Source organism: Polyergus mexicanus, unplaced genomic scaffold (assembly GCF_030449975.1).
Source record: "Polyergus mexicanus isolate NDT 795.1 unplaced genomic scaffold, iyPolMexi1.0 SCAF_17, whole genome shotgun sequence".
Taxonomy (NCBI): Eukaryota; Metazoa; Arthropoda; class Insecta; order Hymenoptera; family Formicidae; genus Polyergus; species Polyergus mexicanus.
The window spans coordinates 2,628,751-2,646,721 of record NW_027223337.1 but is presented as its reverse complement, the minus strand read 5'-3'; the positions used below and the strand labels follow the sequence as shown (position 1 = coordinate 2,646,721).

General features: G+C 32.2%; 1 protein-coding gene across 7 annotated transcripts in view; it reads right to left on the bottom strand.

The window, feature by feature from the left end:
- LOC138940761 (2-oxoadipate dehydrogenase complex component E1) overlaps positions 1-17,971 on the bottom strand; it is a 216,627-nt gene that overhangs the window by 118,365 nt on the left and 80,291 nt on the right. For all 7 annotated transcript variants that reach the window (XR_011448047.1, XM_070309952.1, XM_070309951.1 and 4 more), the window contains exon 7: positions 5,396-5,672. Coding sequence is in view for 6 of the 7 variants with exons in the window: in XM_070309952.1 (XP_070166053.1) it covers positions 5,396-5,672 (277 nt within the window). In the remaining variant the exon portion in view is untranslated. The remainder of the gene's footprint in view (positions 1-5,395; positions 5,673-17,971) is intronic.

The following is a 17,971-nucleotide window of genomic DNA, read 5'->3' as shown; positions in this document are numbered from 1 at the left end:
AACCACTAAAAAAAAGCTTTTTGAGACCTAAAGTTAAAAAGTTAAATAAGGAAGTCCTGCAATGTCGAAAAGAGGATATCTTTATTTGTGATTTTTGTCAATAGAATACATCTTTATATTGCATTTTGATTAAAATAAATCTAGATTTTGTAATTATACGATGTTTTGCATATTTAAATTGTGTTAATCTTGGTAGAACGATGCTGCTTCCAAGTCAGGAAGCTCATCGATAAATTCTTGGATTGCCTTGTCTATGTAATCCAATTCGGGAGACTGAGGAGAGGGAGGGATAGAATTATCGAGGATCACTGTTGAAAGTGAAGAGAATGATTGCGGGGAGAGGGGTAGGTTTGGAGAAGGCAAGAAAGAATATTCAGGGGAGTAGGAGGGGGAAAAATAGGAAGGAGAACTTGGAGTAATGAGGTCGCTAGAATGTTTGTAGGTGTGTGCAAAATCGTAATCGTGATTGTTAATTCTATTAATTATTCTAACAATTCTATTCGCTTTGATTAAATTATGTTTGATTTTAGCAAAATATTGGTTAACTATCCTAATCGTTTTTTATTCAGCTTGCGCCAACGCCCTCCGAGTCCTGCAATAAACTCGATGTATGTACTTGGCTCGCGAATGAAGTCGCTTGATCGAAATACGCAAGGTGATCTTTTTCACTATAGAAAATTATAAGTGATGATTCCTAGTTGGAATTCGCGTAAAGAAAAATTGGTTGGTAGCGACTTATTCTTTTTAAGTAGAAGACGGACGGGCAGCTTAACTCGGAGATTGTCGTTCGTGGTCGAGAGAGGTGCCGTTGAACAAGACGTCACAGTTCGCGATGTAAACGATTTTTAATAACTGCACTGAGAACAGACTAACTAATTGACTTGTTGAATGACTTACTGCCGGACTGATTTGTTAACCGGGTGACTCTGATGAAAAAACTGAGAGGATGGAGTCTCGCGGGCTCCCTTTTTATAGTTCGTCAATTGGTCGAAGGTGAACATTTTCCGATGGACCTTTGCACACGTGATTTTGAGATGAATAGCAAAGGTCTATGATTTCTATCGATGATGATGCGGTTATTTTGTTAGATATTTCATAAGGTGATTTCATCGTCTCTTCGTTGTTTATTTGTTCTTTCGCTGGAAAGTATACATATGGAATATCTATTGATCGGCCTAATTTCTTCTTGTTTTTCTCGCGGTTACTCATAGATATATTTACTGATAAATGATAAAATGTTTAAAGTTTAAAACGTTATGTGGTGCAAGATGTTCTATTTACCGAAAGACTTATTTTTATTGTCAGTGGTATTGTGGAGTCGGCGGACGTAACACATTTTCAAATGGTTACCCGGTTTGATTTTACCGGTAGGACAAAACCGGGTATTTTGACATCACAAAATCTTGTTATTCTAACCAAAAATTTTTTTTCTCGTAATTAGCCTTGTGTTCTTATAGTTTAAAGTTCACTAAAAATTATTAACGATCGGCAAAATTTTTTTTACTCTCAGATTTTTTGTAGGAAGACAAATCTAAAAAGTACTCGATTTTACCATATTTTCCCCTATTTATTTCATGTTTCATCGTAACGTGTTTATAAGGTTATTTCTTATTTTAATTTTACCGTACTTGACAATTTTTAAATGTAACTGTTTGCACCGTTGTTTACCTTTATCGACAACATTTGTATATTGTATGCTTTGTTTTATTTTATTTATTATTTCTCCATATATATAGTTATGCTAACTGACTTGACAATATCCATAAACTCATCATTTATAAAATATTTCATCTGTACTCACATTATTAGCTCTTTTTTAAATTTTACCGTACTTTTTTTATCTTTACCGACAACCGACTTTGTATATTGTATATTGTATATTGTATATTATTTATTTTTATATTGTTTCTCTATATTTATATGTTATATTACCGGACCTGATAATAGTTTCAAATTTATTAGTTATGATGCATTTATCTCATGTTACTTTGGCATTTATATTATTATGGTATTTTTAAATTTCACCGTATTCGACAACTTTCTTAAATTTAATTGTTTGCGCCGTTGCTTATCTGTATCAGCAACGTTTGTTTTTATTATCTCACCTTTTTCGTTTAACGATAATTTAGGGTCATTGTTGCGGCGATGTGAGTCAGTGAGTCGAGTTCTTTCCGGTTTTACATCTCCATTATTTATTGTCGATCAGAGCATTACTTTTTTTACATGTAAGTTTTACTACTGTAATTTTCGACGCCCTTCTCTCGCGTAATTTTCAGATATAAACCGCTCCGCTTATTTTATAGACATAATTAAAATTAACGTATCGCCATGTTAAATTTAATTTCCAAAGAATCGAGGATTTGTTAATCCCCGTAATGACAGGGATGCCTTACAGAGAATACTTTTTTGCCTTTACTGTGAAAAAATCTGTGCTATCTACTACCAGTTTTATCGTTTGTATATAACTATGCGCCTGCTAACCGTCTAAGACTCAATTACACGCTTATATTAGGTGTACAACTTTGCTTCCGCCGTTTTCCTATAGATGGCTTTAGCGGTAAGTAGTGGTCGAAATAAATAGATCATAGACGTCATGCAATAAACTTGGGCATTTGTCAACATAACCCCATAGAAACATTAGTCGATTTTTGTCTGCATCATAAAGTTATTCTCGATTGAAAATGTCAGTTTACGAGCCAAATTCTCGTCATTTGCGGGAGGTTTTAATTTTCTGCTTCAATATGAAGAAATCTGCGGCTGAGGCTCATCGAATGCTCTCAAATACTTATGGTGAAGCCGTTATTAGTGAAAGAACGTGTCGTGAGTGGTTTCAACGCTTCAAGAACGGTGATTTTCACATCGAAGACCGACATAGCGGTGGAAGAGAGAAGGTTTTCGAAGATGCAGAATTGGAGGCATTACTTAATGAAGACTCGAGTCAAAGTCAAAAAGAATTGGCACGATCATTGGGAGTGACTCAACAAGCAATTTCAAAACGAATCATAAATGTATAACCAGTTTTTTACAATAAAGCCTCGAATTTCGGAAAAAAACGGCGGAAGCAAAGTTGTACGCCTAATACTTAATTTTAATTTTATTAATTCCGTACGCTGAAAATGGCCAAAAAATGGCCGAAACATCCGTTTCTCGCGAGTTTATATTTTAGTGAAATTGTCTTTTATAATAAATATTTGCACCTTTGATACCGCGCTTGGCTCGTTTTGCTATTTTATGTCGACTTTATTGATTTTTCTAATTATTTCATTAAATTCATCTTTTATCCCGTATATAGTTCTCGTGCTTTTTTTTTGCGCTGCATTATGAGTGAAGTTTAGGGATGATGCATACAACAAACTTAGCGTAAAAATCGAAAAGACATCAATCGACGTCCCTGGTCCTTAACACTACAACAACCAAGCGGCGATTCACAGATACGTCTCCGGTATGCAATGAACGGCAGATTATGCTTATCTGTTGCCAAAGTTTTGGCATAATATGCAACATACATTTGTGATACACGCTCTTGGCAAATTTGGCTATCTGGATATATACATTTGAACTTCGTAATAGCTAATTTTGAAATAGTGCGTAAAATCTTTTCCATACGTGCTGGACATAAATAGCGTGAATAGTTAATAATAATGATACAAAATAATATGTACGAAAGCTATTCGCAAATCGGCAGGTAGGCTTGCAAAATGAAACAAGAAACAGAAATAACATTTTATTATATACAAGTTACTTACATATACATATACAGGGTGTTTCAGTTTAATCGCTCCAGGCAAATATCCTGAAAAATATGAAGGATATGGAAAAACTTTTTAGGCAAAAGTTGTTTGGTTCGAAGGGGGACATAAGATAGTTTCATTGGTTTAACCTTGAGAGAACGTGCCATAAAAAATAAAATATCTCATAAAATATTTAGTTTTCGATAATCTTACTGTAATACTTTTATGTACAGAATAATGAGACAAATTAATTAGTATAAAAAAACCAAATAATTGTTTTAAAAAAACACATTGTAAATTATTACATACTTTTTCTTAAAAACGGTTATTTTTTTATATTAATTGGTTTGTTTCATTATTCTGTACATAAAAGTATTGCGGTAAGATTATCGAAAACTAAATATTTTACGAGATATTTTATTTTTGATATCAAAATATGTCAGATTAAAATATAAAATAACTCAAAAAGTACTTACTAAAAAATACTTTATTATAGTGTTTTGAAAAGCTCTCGAGGTAAGTTACAAGAATATGCAATAAAAAATATAGAAAATTCTATTTAAAAATATAAAGTTGAACTTCATATGACCATGGCGCGTTCACTCAAAGTCAAACCAATGACAGTATCTTTTATCCCTCTTCGAACCAAACAACTTTTGTTCAAAACGTTTTTCCATAATTTTTATATTTTTCGAAATATTTGCCTGGAGCATTTAAAATGAAACACCCTGTGTGTATATATATTGTATATATATATATACAGGGTGTTTCATTATATATATATATATATATATATATATATATATATATACAGGGCGTTTCATTTTAAATATATATTAAGTGTGTATCACTCTCCAGATGTCCGCCGTTGTTTAACAACCCTTAGCAACGTTCTCCCGGAGGCAAGTACAGCAGATTCAGGAATAACGGCCACAGACGACCCGCAGGGACGCAATACTATATATATATATATATATACTATTTGACGACGTAGTTGCCCGTCGAATTGACGCAATCGTCGTAGCGCGGCACAATTTTTTGTATGTCCTCATTAAAGTACGGTGCCGGTAAACTGGAATTGCAGCCAATTCGTAGCACTGTTCATCAACTTCTTGTTGCTCTCGAATTATTGCGCTCCTACACAGCCACACTTTCATATGTGTGAACAGATAAAAGTCACTCGAAAGGTCCGGGCTATGAGATGGTCAAAAAATCCTCGAAACTTATGGAGTATAATGAGAATTCGATCTTGCATTGAGTGACTTTCATATGCATGAAAGTGTGGCAAGAAACGTAGTGAAGGCAAGGAAAAACTGATAAGCAGTGCTAGGAGTTGGCTGAGATCCCAGTTTCATGGCATTTCCAGTCTTACATACTTTGATGAAGGCATACAAAAAAATGTGCCGCATTTATGACAAATATCTCAATTTGAATGGTGATTATATCAATAAATAGTGAATATACACACACACATATATATATATATATATATATATATATATATATATATATATATATATATACATATAATAATGTATATAAGTAACTTTTATATATAATAAAATGTTTTTCCTGTTTCTTATTTTATTTTGCAAGCCTACTGGAGATTAATTTCCGAATGCTTCGTATTTATGCATTCTTATACTAACAATAAGTTTACTTACTAAATTTGGTGATACTTGAACACTTTTTTTCCCCAGGAATTGTAACAAACGTAAGTCAACTCCAGTATCCCATCGTGTTATATTGGGTTCAGCTTGTTTCATTCCCGTCCATCTTCCAGTAAGATATGACGTGGCTAGGTGTCGTGACATATCTACCGTAGATTCTTTTAAAGCCTTATTCAATAATGCGGTATGGCTTTCGATAGTATTTTTAACAATTTCTTGAGAAAAAACATTGGCGCTTATTAGCTTCTCCACATATCGATCTGGTATAGATCTGAAATAAGAAAAATATTTTGAAAATTGATAAGAAAAAAGGTAGACATCAAGAATATGCCTGTAGAAGTAAAGAAGCTAAAAAAGGAAGCAAGGGAACAGTGATTCTGGGTTGTGAGACTGGAGAAGAAATGGAAAAATTAAAGGCTACAGTACAAGCCGAGCTGGGTGAAAATTTCAAAGTTATTGAATCACCGTGGATGAAACCTAAGATAAAAATTGTTAATAGTGGCGGAAAAGAAATGAAGTTGAATAATGATGATTTAATAATTACAATAGAAAAGCAGAACAAGATTGACGCGAAGAATGAAGAAATTCATTGCGAATAGTGAAGAAAATAGTTAAAAGTCAATCTGGAAGAAGAGGTAAAGAAGAAATAATGTTGAGTGAAGCAAAACTGAATGTAGGATTGGGAAAGTGTCTGATATTTAATCACATTAATATTAAAAGATATTTTAAATGCTGAGGTTATTATCATATTGTAAAGAATTGTACAATATATGAAGTGAAACATGCCACAAATGTACAGGAAATCATAAAGCGATTGTATGCACGGCGACAAACAAAAGATGTGTAAATTGTATGTTTAAGATTCAAACATACAATTTGAAAATAAGTGATGAGCATGATTCTTTTTCCGGAATGTCTGACATTTAAAAGGGCGATACAGTAGGAAAAGTGGAGAGGCGGCTGGAAGGATACTAAATAACAACTACAGAAGAAAAAGGATATAGCATCAGATATCAAGATAAAGAATCATGCATAACATTGTCGGAGATTGGATTGACTGCAGGTTGAGAATTTGTACTGCAAATAGCTAAAAAAAGCTAGTAAAAATCAGACAAATCGGTCCATCTCTCTCTATCTTTGATTGTGCAATGCTGTTAGTTGAGGACAATGCAATACAATTTTGTATTGTAGAACTATGAACTAATGCACAAAAAGAGTATATTGTACGAAAGAGTAAAGGTGTATATTGCCCTATCAGCTGAGATAAAACAATGTAAAAAATGATCTGTTTAAGCAATTGTTAAAGGAGTATAATGTAATTAATATGAACTAGATCTGTATTACAAATAGCTGAAAAAACTAATAAAAATTATCAATCAATCGATCCATCAATCTCTCTCTCTCTCTCTCTCACACACACACACACACACACACACACGCACGCACGCACGCACGCACGCACGCACGCACGCACGCACGCACATACACATACACACACTCCCATTTTTATTCAATATACAAACTAAAATTTTGTATTTTTATTTATATATTAGTATTGTATTTATGTATTAGTAGTCGCTATTGAGACGAATTCGATAATATATATGATGCAAGATTATTAGAATTACTTCAAATTATAAAAAAGCGTACATATTATATATGCGTAATATATTATACGTATATATGCGTAGATAGTTATTATTTTCCCAAATTTCAAAATCAATTTTTTCAAAAAATTAGCATTATATGAAACAATTTTATTTTATATTTTTGACTTATTTTTACAAGAAATCACCACGATTGTATTATATTTTCTAAGCTCTTATAACAAAACTCTGAACATTTATGCTACAGTTTATTCAGATTTATTATTTCATAAAAAAAATTCTGCATTTAAAACTGCAGTACAATACGATATAGTTATTTAGACTGTTTTTAGTTGTTTACTGCAGGTATTATCAGTACTGCGAATAGCGTTCCAGAAGAGATAGCAATGCATTGAAAGTACTGCTAGAAATTTAAAACATTGACGTGCTTCCTGTTACAGCTCCTACGATTGACGAGATAAACACGCAATAATAAAGATGGTTGTATTCGTGCTATGTCCACCATTGTATTGGGATGTACGCAAATGATTGCTAAAGTTTTGCTGGTTATATCAGTCTATTCCTGGACTACTGCTTTGAATCAAAGTATCAGAGTGCTCTTTTAATTTGCTGCTTCGTAGACAACAATTTCTAAAAATTATTGCAAACTCTCTTAATTATTCGCGTACTTATTGTATATTATTGATGTATTGGCCACATTGAAACAGAGCCCATTGTGTTTCATCATTCTTTGTTATCTATTGTAAAATTTTTTACGCACTTGCACACTTTTATTCATTAGCCGTATGTATATTTTATTATGTCCACCTGCCCTGAAAATTCTAGTAATGCGGAAATACTATAAACTTTGGAAGGTGTCAGATAATAAATCTATAGAGAAACTAGTCTATCTATGTCAAGGTATTGGGAATTCGCTTCTTGACAAGTCAGATCTTTTCCAGAAAAATGCTTTCTACATAAAAGTTGACAATGATTTTGATACTGGAGAGGCTTCCTCTCTTCTTCCTCTCTATCACCATCATCTTTCAATCCTAATAAAAAAAAAAAAAACAAAGTAAACTTTATAAAAAAATTACATCGATTTCATGTCGTTTATTAAATGCTATTAATTTATCTTTGTACAAAAAATCTATCGCAATTCTAAACGATTGCAGAGTGGGACATATCTCTGTCCTCGAGTTGATGGCTAACAAGATTTAGAACATTTCAAACGGTGGGGTAAATCCCTTTTCAATCACGGGACAAATAATTATCTTATCGGATAGTATTATCAATAATTGTTATTCTAATTTTAATCAAGAAGGTCCTTTAAATGTCCATGTATAGTATATTGACAATCCAGGATCTTTGCTGCATCGGTACTGTTGGAAAACTGATGAATGTCATCATCAAAGATGATGTAGAAGTTTGCAAAGCTGATCATGCCAAAGTCTTCGTCTTTCTCATAATAAGAAAAGTAGTCAACATTCTTATTTCTACCCTCTTAAATAGTAAGTCTCTTAAATATACCAATTATAAAGGAGTCTATCCTGCTATTTTTTCTTTTTGCTTGAATTTTGCAATCCAGATCGAATGCCACTCATAGAAACATTTTTGTCATTGAAGTGAGGGATATATTATTAAGAGAATTCGTTTTTTTTCTTAGCATTTCCTCATCTGAAGAGTTTCTTTTTCTTTCTCATTGTTTCCTTTTATCAGACCATCAAAGGTTTTCTCTCACGATCAGTACTTATTCTCATAGACAATCATCTCGCTCTTATGCAGATACCGTTGCAGGAGGCTCTTTTTCTGACAACATCTCTCCTCCTTCTAAACACGTATCATTTTCTCCTACCAGAAAAGAATCGTCTCGTTATGTTTCCTTGAATGCACTATACTAATCTCATAGCTTCATGTCCTTCTTCATTGAATGCTTTGCCCCCGTCGCTCACTCTATCTATCTGTCAAACGAAATTCAATGTTTACTCCTTTCATTTTCTGATTCATTTTTGGGTTCACTACAATTCCGCTGCCTTTCTTACATGAATTCTATCATAAATTTTGACTCATAAAATAACGGATTAAAAATTCTTCAATAAAACTATTGTAGTTTGTTCAATAAAAGGATACACTAAGATTAGCTAATGATTATAATGTGATTGCACGCTCGGAAACCTAGTTCGGTCCTCAATACATTTTTTCTTTAAAAAAAACTTTCATATTTTACACTCAGGTGATCATATAATTGTTATAGCCCGAACAGGCTATACACGAATTATTAAATATATTATTCTAAATACATATTATTTTATATGATTGCTCAACGTGTAACGCGAATACAGATCACGTTACGAGCATTGACCGAACAAAGCGCTGACAACGCGAGCCACGCGCGAAGCCCGAGCGACCGTGCAATCATTTCATTGCGAAAACGCGGAAATCAGAGTAAGCGGAAGAAGGACATTGCAAAAATGCAACGTAGAAGTCCTACTTAAAAGCGAAATAAAAAGGAATAAAGAAATTGCGAAAGTGCAAGCAAAGAAGTCCTACTTAGAACTTCTTAGCTTGCATCCAGATATTGCCAAAATCAAGCGACACGACACACAGCCTTGTCGCTAAACGACCCCCTCCCGGGAAGCCAAGGGGAGTTAATAAAAAGGCCCACCGCTAAAGAACGGCGGGCAGTCTTTACCATTAATATTACGCGGACAATCTTGATCATTAATTAATAGTAGTCACAATAACTACCAAACGGGCAATCTTTATTCCTTTACGCGAGCAATATCTCTAACAACCGCGAGTGTCAAAGCGAGTGTCAATAATTATTATAATATTGAATAGCCACGCAGTCGGCAGAAATATATACGAAGAAGCGAGAGGCGAGTCTTGAGACCGAAACTCGACTCTAGACACGCGCACGTTAAGATATCCGTTATCGCGATACGCGACGCGAGCGAAAGTGTGGGAACATTGTAATCAAGCCAAGTCACGAATAAAATAGAGATTAATATATTTATATATTAATATAGATATTAATATATTTATTTAAATGCAAAGGTGTCATTTCTAATCAAATAAAGACAGTGGTTCTCGGGCGGAGCCCGAATTCCTAAATTCCTTCCGGCAAACGATCCCAACTACCGTGCCTCTCCAGATGCACAACATAATAAATCAAAAAAATTAATTATTGCGATTAAAGAGTGGATTCCTTTATTGTTCTTCATATACTCACAAATAGATTTAGTTAAATTTGTAACTCTCTTCATCCCTTCTCCTGATTTTTTTTCTTCATTTCCATGTATCCAGTCCATTCCAACTATCAGTCATCCAATTTATTTAAATCCCTTGCTATGCGAAAAATTCTTTGAATCTCTTGTTGAATTTTCAAATGCAATTGTAATCGAGGATTCATATCTCAATCAAGCTGTCCTTTTGACAATGTAAACGTCTCTTTTGTCACAGCCGATTTCACGATTCTTTCCTTCCGCGAAATTAAGACAATGATCAATGTCAATTGATGATAAAAATGAATCGTTCAATAAACAGAGCATCTTGCGCCACACACTTCCTTAAACACTTAATCATTTGGCAATAACTATATCTACAAGTAACCGTGAGAAAGATGCAAGAAGATCGGTGACGAAACCACGCTAATTTCTTCGAAATAAATAAAAATCAATATATCCCTTACTATAGAATTTTTCAGTGAAAGAATAAAGAGATACCGAGAAGATAATAAAATTCTTCTAATGAAATATCTAACAAATACAACTACATCAATAATGATAAAATTCTGTGAACAAAATATTCAATAAATACAGCTGCATCAATACCGAAAAGTAATCATAAGGAAATAAGATGTGATCTTTTCTAATCAGATCATGCGCGAGAATCCGCCGAGAAAGGTAATGTTCAAGGGACCTTTAAAATTATATCGAGCTCACAATCAACGATCACCACGGGTAAAGACACGAAAAGTAAGAGAAACACTCGCCGAATGAAGACACTGACACAATTTTAATTTATTAAATTTTAAGAGGATCACTTCTAAAATTAGAATACACTCTCGAAAAGGAATTATAAAATAAGGAACTCGTAAGACTCTAATACTTATTATTTAGTTGTAATCAGTTCCGCACAATCGAGAGTGTACTCTAATTTTAGAAGTGGCGATCCTCCTACAATTTAACGAATTAAAATTAAATCGTTCTACTTGTATTTAGACATCTTAGTTCGTGAGGAAGTTTAAATCAGTGTTCTTGCTTAGCATTACCTTTGAATCAACCCGCAGCTGCGAAACCAACCACAACACGTCATTCAATCGAGGATTATCACAAAAAAATTGTCAACTCCTCTCACTTTTTAAATTACTAGCAAAAAAGTAAATCATTATAAACCAATTTTTATTATACGCATAATGTTTTCTGTCGAACTAGAAATTCTATTACATTATTATTTTTGTACTGGTTGTATAGCGGAAACCATTTCAGCCAAACGATTAAATTCTCGAACCAGGCGTATAAATCGGGTCTATCGCAGAACTCGGAGAGCGTTAGCTCGAGTTCCCGCGGATCGCAAATTGCGAATTAATAACATAATTAATAAATATTAATAGAATTATGTATATGATAATAGAATAAATGAAATCAATAAAATCATTAGATATATTAATAGATTTAATAATAATGATCATAAGTCGCAATCAACACAAACACACACGTACGACCCCAAATCCACTATTCCTTATTCACCCTTCCATTTTCCTTTCAGTTATTCTCCTGTGTAATGCTCTTCTCCTCCCTCTAAATTATATCAATTTTCTCCTAGGTCATTTTCTTCCCAATCCAACATCGTCCTTGACGAATTATCCCCTTCTTCTCCTTAGCCTTTTGAATCCGACAATTTTGAAAAGACAATTCAAGATTTTGTAAATAAATTACCTGACCTAAAAGCAGAATCACCCTATTAGAATTAATATCACGACCTAGAAGATCTCCCACTATTCTCTCACTCAATAATCTTTTAATTTCGTTTATACTCTTACTCACATGTTTTTTATTTTTTTACATATTTTTATATTCTAATAACCAGCCAGAGATTTAATTTTAAGGATAGAATCTTTCTTTTATTGCTCTGATTGATGCCCTTCATACTAATATAACACCAGCGAAAAAATAAACACACACAAACACTCACACATATTGATAACCCTCAATGTTATTTTTTATTTCTATATAGAAATCATGTATTATATTAAACTTCATTTATTTTAATATGAATAAAATTATATTTTATTAATTAATTAAATCAAGCCATTATTAACCCTCTTTCGTTCCCAGTCCGAAGATCGCACTTGATCCCATCCCGCGTAAAAGAGATTAAATTCTCTTCATGTCTTGTAAGACAACGAGTTTGATTGGAACAACGTCCAAATTTTAAATAAGGAATCTTCCTATGTCAAGAGATACATTTTAGAAATGTTGCACATTAAGCAACAAAATAATGGCATTAACTTACAGGAAGATACGCAGTTTCTTGACCATTCCTATTTCCCTATTATTAACAATTGTGTTTAACGTATCTTTTAATTTTCTCATGTTTTTAAACCTCACTTTTTCTATGTTTTTAAATTCTTCTATTGATATGGATTTGTTATCTATTGTTTTCCATTGTTTCAGTTTTCGTCGATCCTGTCCTTTCTTCTGGGATGTTTTTGCTCATTCGTTACTGAGACTTCTCAGAGATTGGATAGTCTTTTTTTACTATCTTGACATTTACTTTATTAATTAATCCAACTCAATATGAATTGCCAATACTTTCACATTCTGTAAGTATTAATATACACTTTAATTTTTAATCTTATAGACACTAACGTCATTTTTATAATACGGTTCATAGACATATGTTTCATTGGCACTACATCCATTCATAATTCGTAAAATTTTTCCCACTCCGGATTCGCGTCCTCCGTTCTCGGTTGAATTCACCGCGTTTCTCACCAACAATTTTCGTTTTATAACAAGGAGTCATACCACTGCGAAAGTGAGTTCATATCTTGCGATAATGAATCAGACGAATGCGACCATCGTTATATTATAATCTTTTATATTATCGACTTCATTCATATTTACATCGGATGCGTTTTGAGACACTGATTGATATATTTGCGCTTGCTAATTTACTCGCTGTATTATTCTGCTTCACGAAGCGCCATTTATTTAAGATGTTTACCATTTATTTATAAATCCATCTCTGAAAAGAGCCCGAAATGTGCTGAAATGTTTGATTTGATGTAATATTTTTTGTTTCAACATAATATTTTTGCGTACGCTACAATTATTTTCTGGGCTTTAATTGATCTTTATTATTTATTAATTGATTATATTACCCTTTTCGATCCTTTATTTTCCAATAGGAAACGTAAACTTATTTTGGTTAATGTTTACATTAACTTACATCTCACGGATCATTTTTATTTTTACATATATTATAAAGGGCATATTCTTAAATAACACGCACTTTGAAATAGTATGTTGCGCCCCCCCTGCGGGTGGGCTTCACTATCAAAAAACTAGACACATAGGTTTGCGTTGAACCTCGCTTTGCGTGAAGTAGCAATTGTGAAAAAGTATAATATACAATTTTTTATATCTTATTAAATAATATTTATTTTATAAATCATTTGTAAAAGGTAATACAACTCCTATAATGTAAAAAATTCATCAATACGTTTATCATAATTAAATTGACATTTAAATAAAAACTCGTAAACAAAAGAAATTCTTAACGAAAATATACTGACAGTGACGCAAATGTAAACAAAAAAATATAAACACGCAAGTAAGATCTAGTGAAAAAATCATAGAAATAAATGCGAAAATTATGATACTTTAAAATCGTATATCTCTGAAACGAGAAGAGAGCACCACAAAATTCAAAGTACGTGTTACTTAGAATGTGCCCTCTATAATATATGTAAAAATGAAAACGATCCGTGAGGTGTAAGTTAATGTTAAATGATAGTAATGATAAATGTTCAAAAATAATTATTAACAGAAAGTCTTAGCTGATTATCGTTCCTATCTCTTAGCTATCTTATTTTAAAAATAATGGAGATTCCAACTAAACAAATCTTTAAAAAGTCTAAACGTAAGAATTGAAAGTCTTTCTGTGGATTTTTCATTCCCTCTACTTCCATTTTATATATATGGAAAGTAGTTAAAACGTTTAGAAATAGATATATAACATAAATATCGGAGTTACTCCTACTATTGGTTCTTCCAATTATGTATTTTTTTTAAAGATAATTCGACAAATCGATCCTCTTTGTTTTCTTTCATGCCACCATAAAAATTCGTATATTTTCCGTAATTGTTCCTATCCTTGTAAAATGTATTTAACTTCTTCTAAAGAAGAATTTTTCTATATTTTTCATTTAAAATTCATTCCGAGACTTTATCTAATTGATTTCTATACAGGCATTTCTATGAGGCATCTAAAACAGGCCACCTGAATAACTCAGCTACTTTTGGCGATAGAACAAAAAATGCTTCAGACCAATTTTGTTTGGTTTAAAGGGAGATATAATCTGATGTCAATAGTTTTTTTGTAGGTACAAAATTGGTTTGACGCATTTTTTTCTATCACCAAAAGCAGCCGATTTATTCAGGTGGTCTGTTTTACATATCTCGCCCTGTATACTATCATTCACATTTTCTATTCTTCTATGTTTAAAATTCTAAAAGAAACCAACCTTTTCGCCCGGAGTCTCTTTCTGAAATCTTAGCAAAGATTTTTAGTTTACATGATCCTGAAATGTATGCCGAGCAGGTTCCGTCCTATTTCTCTCATATTTAGCTGTTCTAAAGTTAATTGAAAAACTCATTCTAATACGCTTGAAAGAAAACTAGCTAAAAAGCTGACGAAAGAAATTAAAAACTTCCAAACTCTCAATTCAGAAAGAGAAATCCTCTCTAACTTTGTGCAAGAGCACTTGTTGTCCTTTTCTTGATTTCTGCCTCCGATAATATAATTCTTAATCTCCTTATAGGTAGCTACTGTAGCTACTTTACAATAGTCCCACTCTATAATCTTAGTCTATTTAACAACTAATTTTAGCCTTAATTAACTATTCTACATTCCTTCTTCACGCTCTCTTCTCATACCGTGTTGTACCAGCTTTCTTCTAAAGCTCTGTAGCCTTAGTTCGTTCTTTATCTCTATCGGTAGGCTATTATACAGCTTAAATCCGTCATGCAATAACATTTTCTGTTCTTTGTTAGTTTTACATCTCTCTACATATATAGGATGTCCTAGACCACACATACACCTCTTTTCTTTCAAAAACTAAGCATTTTAGAGAAAAACATTTTCAACAAAAATTGTATAGTTTTGAGGGGAACATAAGATGGTGTCATTGGTTTGACCTTGGATGGCATCGTTAAAGTCAAGTCAAGGATACCTTTAATTTCTTAAATGGAACCCCCTATTTTTTATTGCATATTCTTATAGCTTATATCGAGAGCTTTCCAAAACACTATAATAAAGTATTTTCTCATTAAGTACTTTTTGAATTATTTTGTATTTTAATCTGACATATTTTGAGATAAAAAATAAAATATCTTGTAAAATATTTAGTTTTCGATAATCTTATCTTAATACTTTTATGTACAGAATAATAAGACAAATCAATTAGTGCAAAAAAAAAAAACAAATAATTGTTTTAAAAAATACATTGTTAATAATTTTCTTAAAAACAATTATTTTTTATACTAATTGATTTGTCTCATTATTCTGTACATTATTCTGTAGTTATTTTGTATTTTAATCTGACATATTTTGAGATAAAAAATAAAATATTTTACAAGATATTTTATTTTTTATCTCAAAATATGTCAGATTAAAATACAAAATAACTCAAAAAGTACTTAATGAGAAAATATTTTATTATAGTGTTTTGGAAAGCTCTCGACATAAGCTATAAGAACATGCAATAAAAAATAGGGGATTCCATTTAAGAAATTAAAGGTGTCCTTGACTTGACCTTAACGATGCCATCCAAGGTCAAACCAATGACACCATCTTATGTTCCCCTCAAAATCATACAATGTTCAAAACGTTTTTCTCTAAAATGCTTAGTTTTTTAAAGAAAAGAGGTGTACGGGTGGTCTAGGACACCCTGTATATTACGTTTTTGTCTTGTATTTATCACATTATCATATTGCACTAATTTTATTTGTTTGAGCAAATAATTTGGACACATATCATATACTATCTTATACACTAACACACACACATTATACTTTATTCTCTCCTTGATCGACATGAAGTGTAGTACTTTAAGCATATCTATTATACGCAACCTTCTATTGCATCTAAGAATAATTCTCATTCCTTGGTTTTGTAACTTCTGCAAATCTTGTAAATCAATCTTACCTATTCCCACTAATATTGACGCGCAGTATTCAAATAACGGAGCGACTATCGCTTTATATACAATACATCTCATGTTTGGTGTCAAATCCACACTAATTCTTCGCGGAATCCTCAATTTTGCTCCTACTTTCTTATTCATATAATCTACGTGCGCCGAAAACCTTAAATTTTTATCTATTATTATTCCTAGATATTTTATTTTACTTACAATCTCCAGTATTCTATTTTGCAAACTTATTTTTACATTCTCCTCTACTGTTTTTTCCTAATTCCTTTTATTAATATGACATTGGTTTTCTCAACATTTAATTATAATCTATTTGTTTGCAGCCACTTTTCTACATTCACCATTTGTTCATTTAGTTGGTCACTAATTTCCTTACTCGAGTACCCTGTTGTATGAATTAATGCGTCATCCGCAAACAATCTAATTGCACATTTATCATTGATCCCTATGATATCATTTATATATATCAAGAATAACAATGGCCTCAATACGAATCTTTGAGGAACACCTGAATCCACATTTAAGGGAGCAGACAGTACTACATTGAACTTTATCCTTTGAATTCTATCTGTTAGATAACTTTTAAAGCAACTTAATACTGCTCCTTCAATTCCGTACCATTAAAATTTTTTTATTAGAATTCCTCTGTCTACTTCCTCTGTCTATTTCGAATGCCCTTCTTAAATCAAGAAAAACCACTTCTACCATTTTTCCTTCTTCTATAGTTTTTTTCTAAATAGTTATTATCCATTGTAATGCGATTTCACATGAATGCTCGGTTGTAAAATCCGATTGACATTCCCTGAATAATTCGTTATTCTCCATGTATTCTACTAGTAGTCTGTGGACCATGATCTCTAATATCTTCTCATATATTAGCAAGTTATTTATTGGCCTGAATTTTTCCATTTTAATTGTTCCTCTGATTTTCGGTACCGGGACCACTATCGCTTCTTTCCATTCATTAAGGAATATCCCTTCCTTTAACGATCTGTTTAATATATAACATATTTTATCACCTGCTACTTGTACCACAAGTTTCATAATTTTTACCGTTTATCCCTTCTTCTGTACCTGCCTTATTAAATAATTTCCTAACTATATTGTGTAAACATTCTATCTCAATTTTTTTTAAAACTTCAAATACACTATTAGTATATTTTATATTCACTAAACAGTCTAAGTAATTTCTCCTATTATCTTTCCTAAGTTGGCTTATCAACAAAATACCAATTACTAATCAATATATACCAATTTACTAACCATTTTCTCTACATTATAAATTATTTTATTTCTACATTTTACTTCTTTGTATTCAGTATTGGACGACCTATCTTTCAACATTTCTTTGAATAATCCCCACATTTGCTTCGAATCTTTCTTATTTTTGTCTAGTTTTTATTCTAAATAACTTCTCTTAGCTTTCCTACATATATCGACTGTTTTATTTCTTAGTTGCCGAAACAATTCCCAATTATTCTTGTTTTCATTTATTCGAGTCGCTTTGTATGCCGCGTCCCTTAGCTTTATGATTTGATAAAT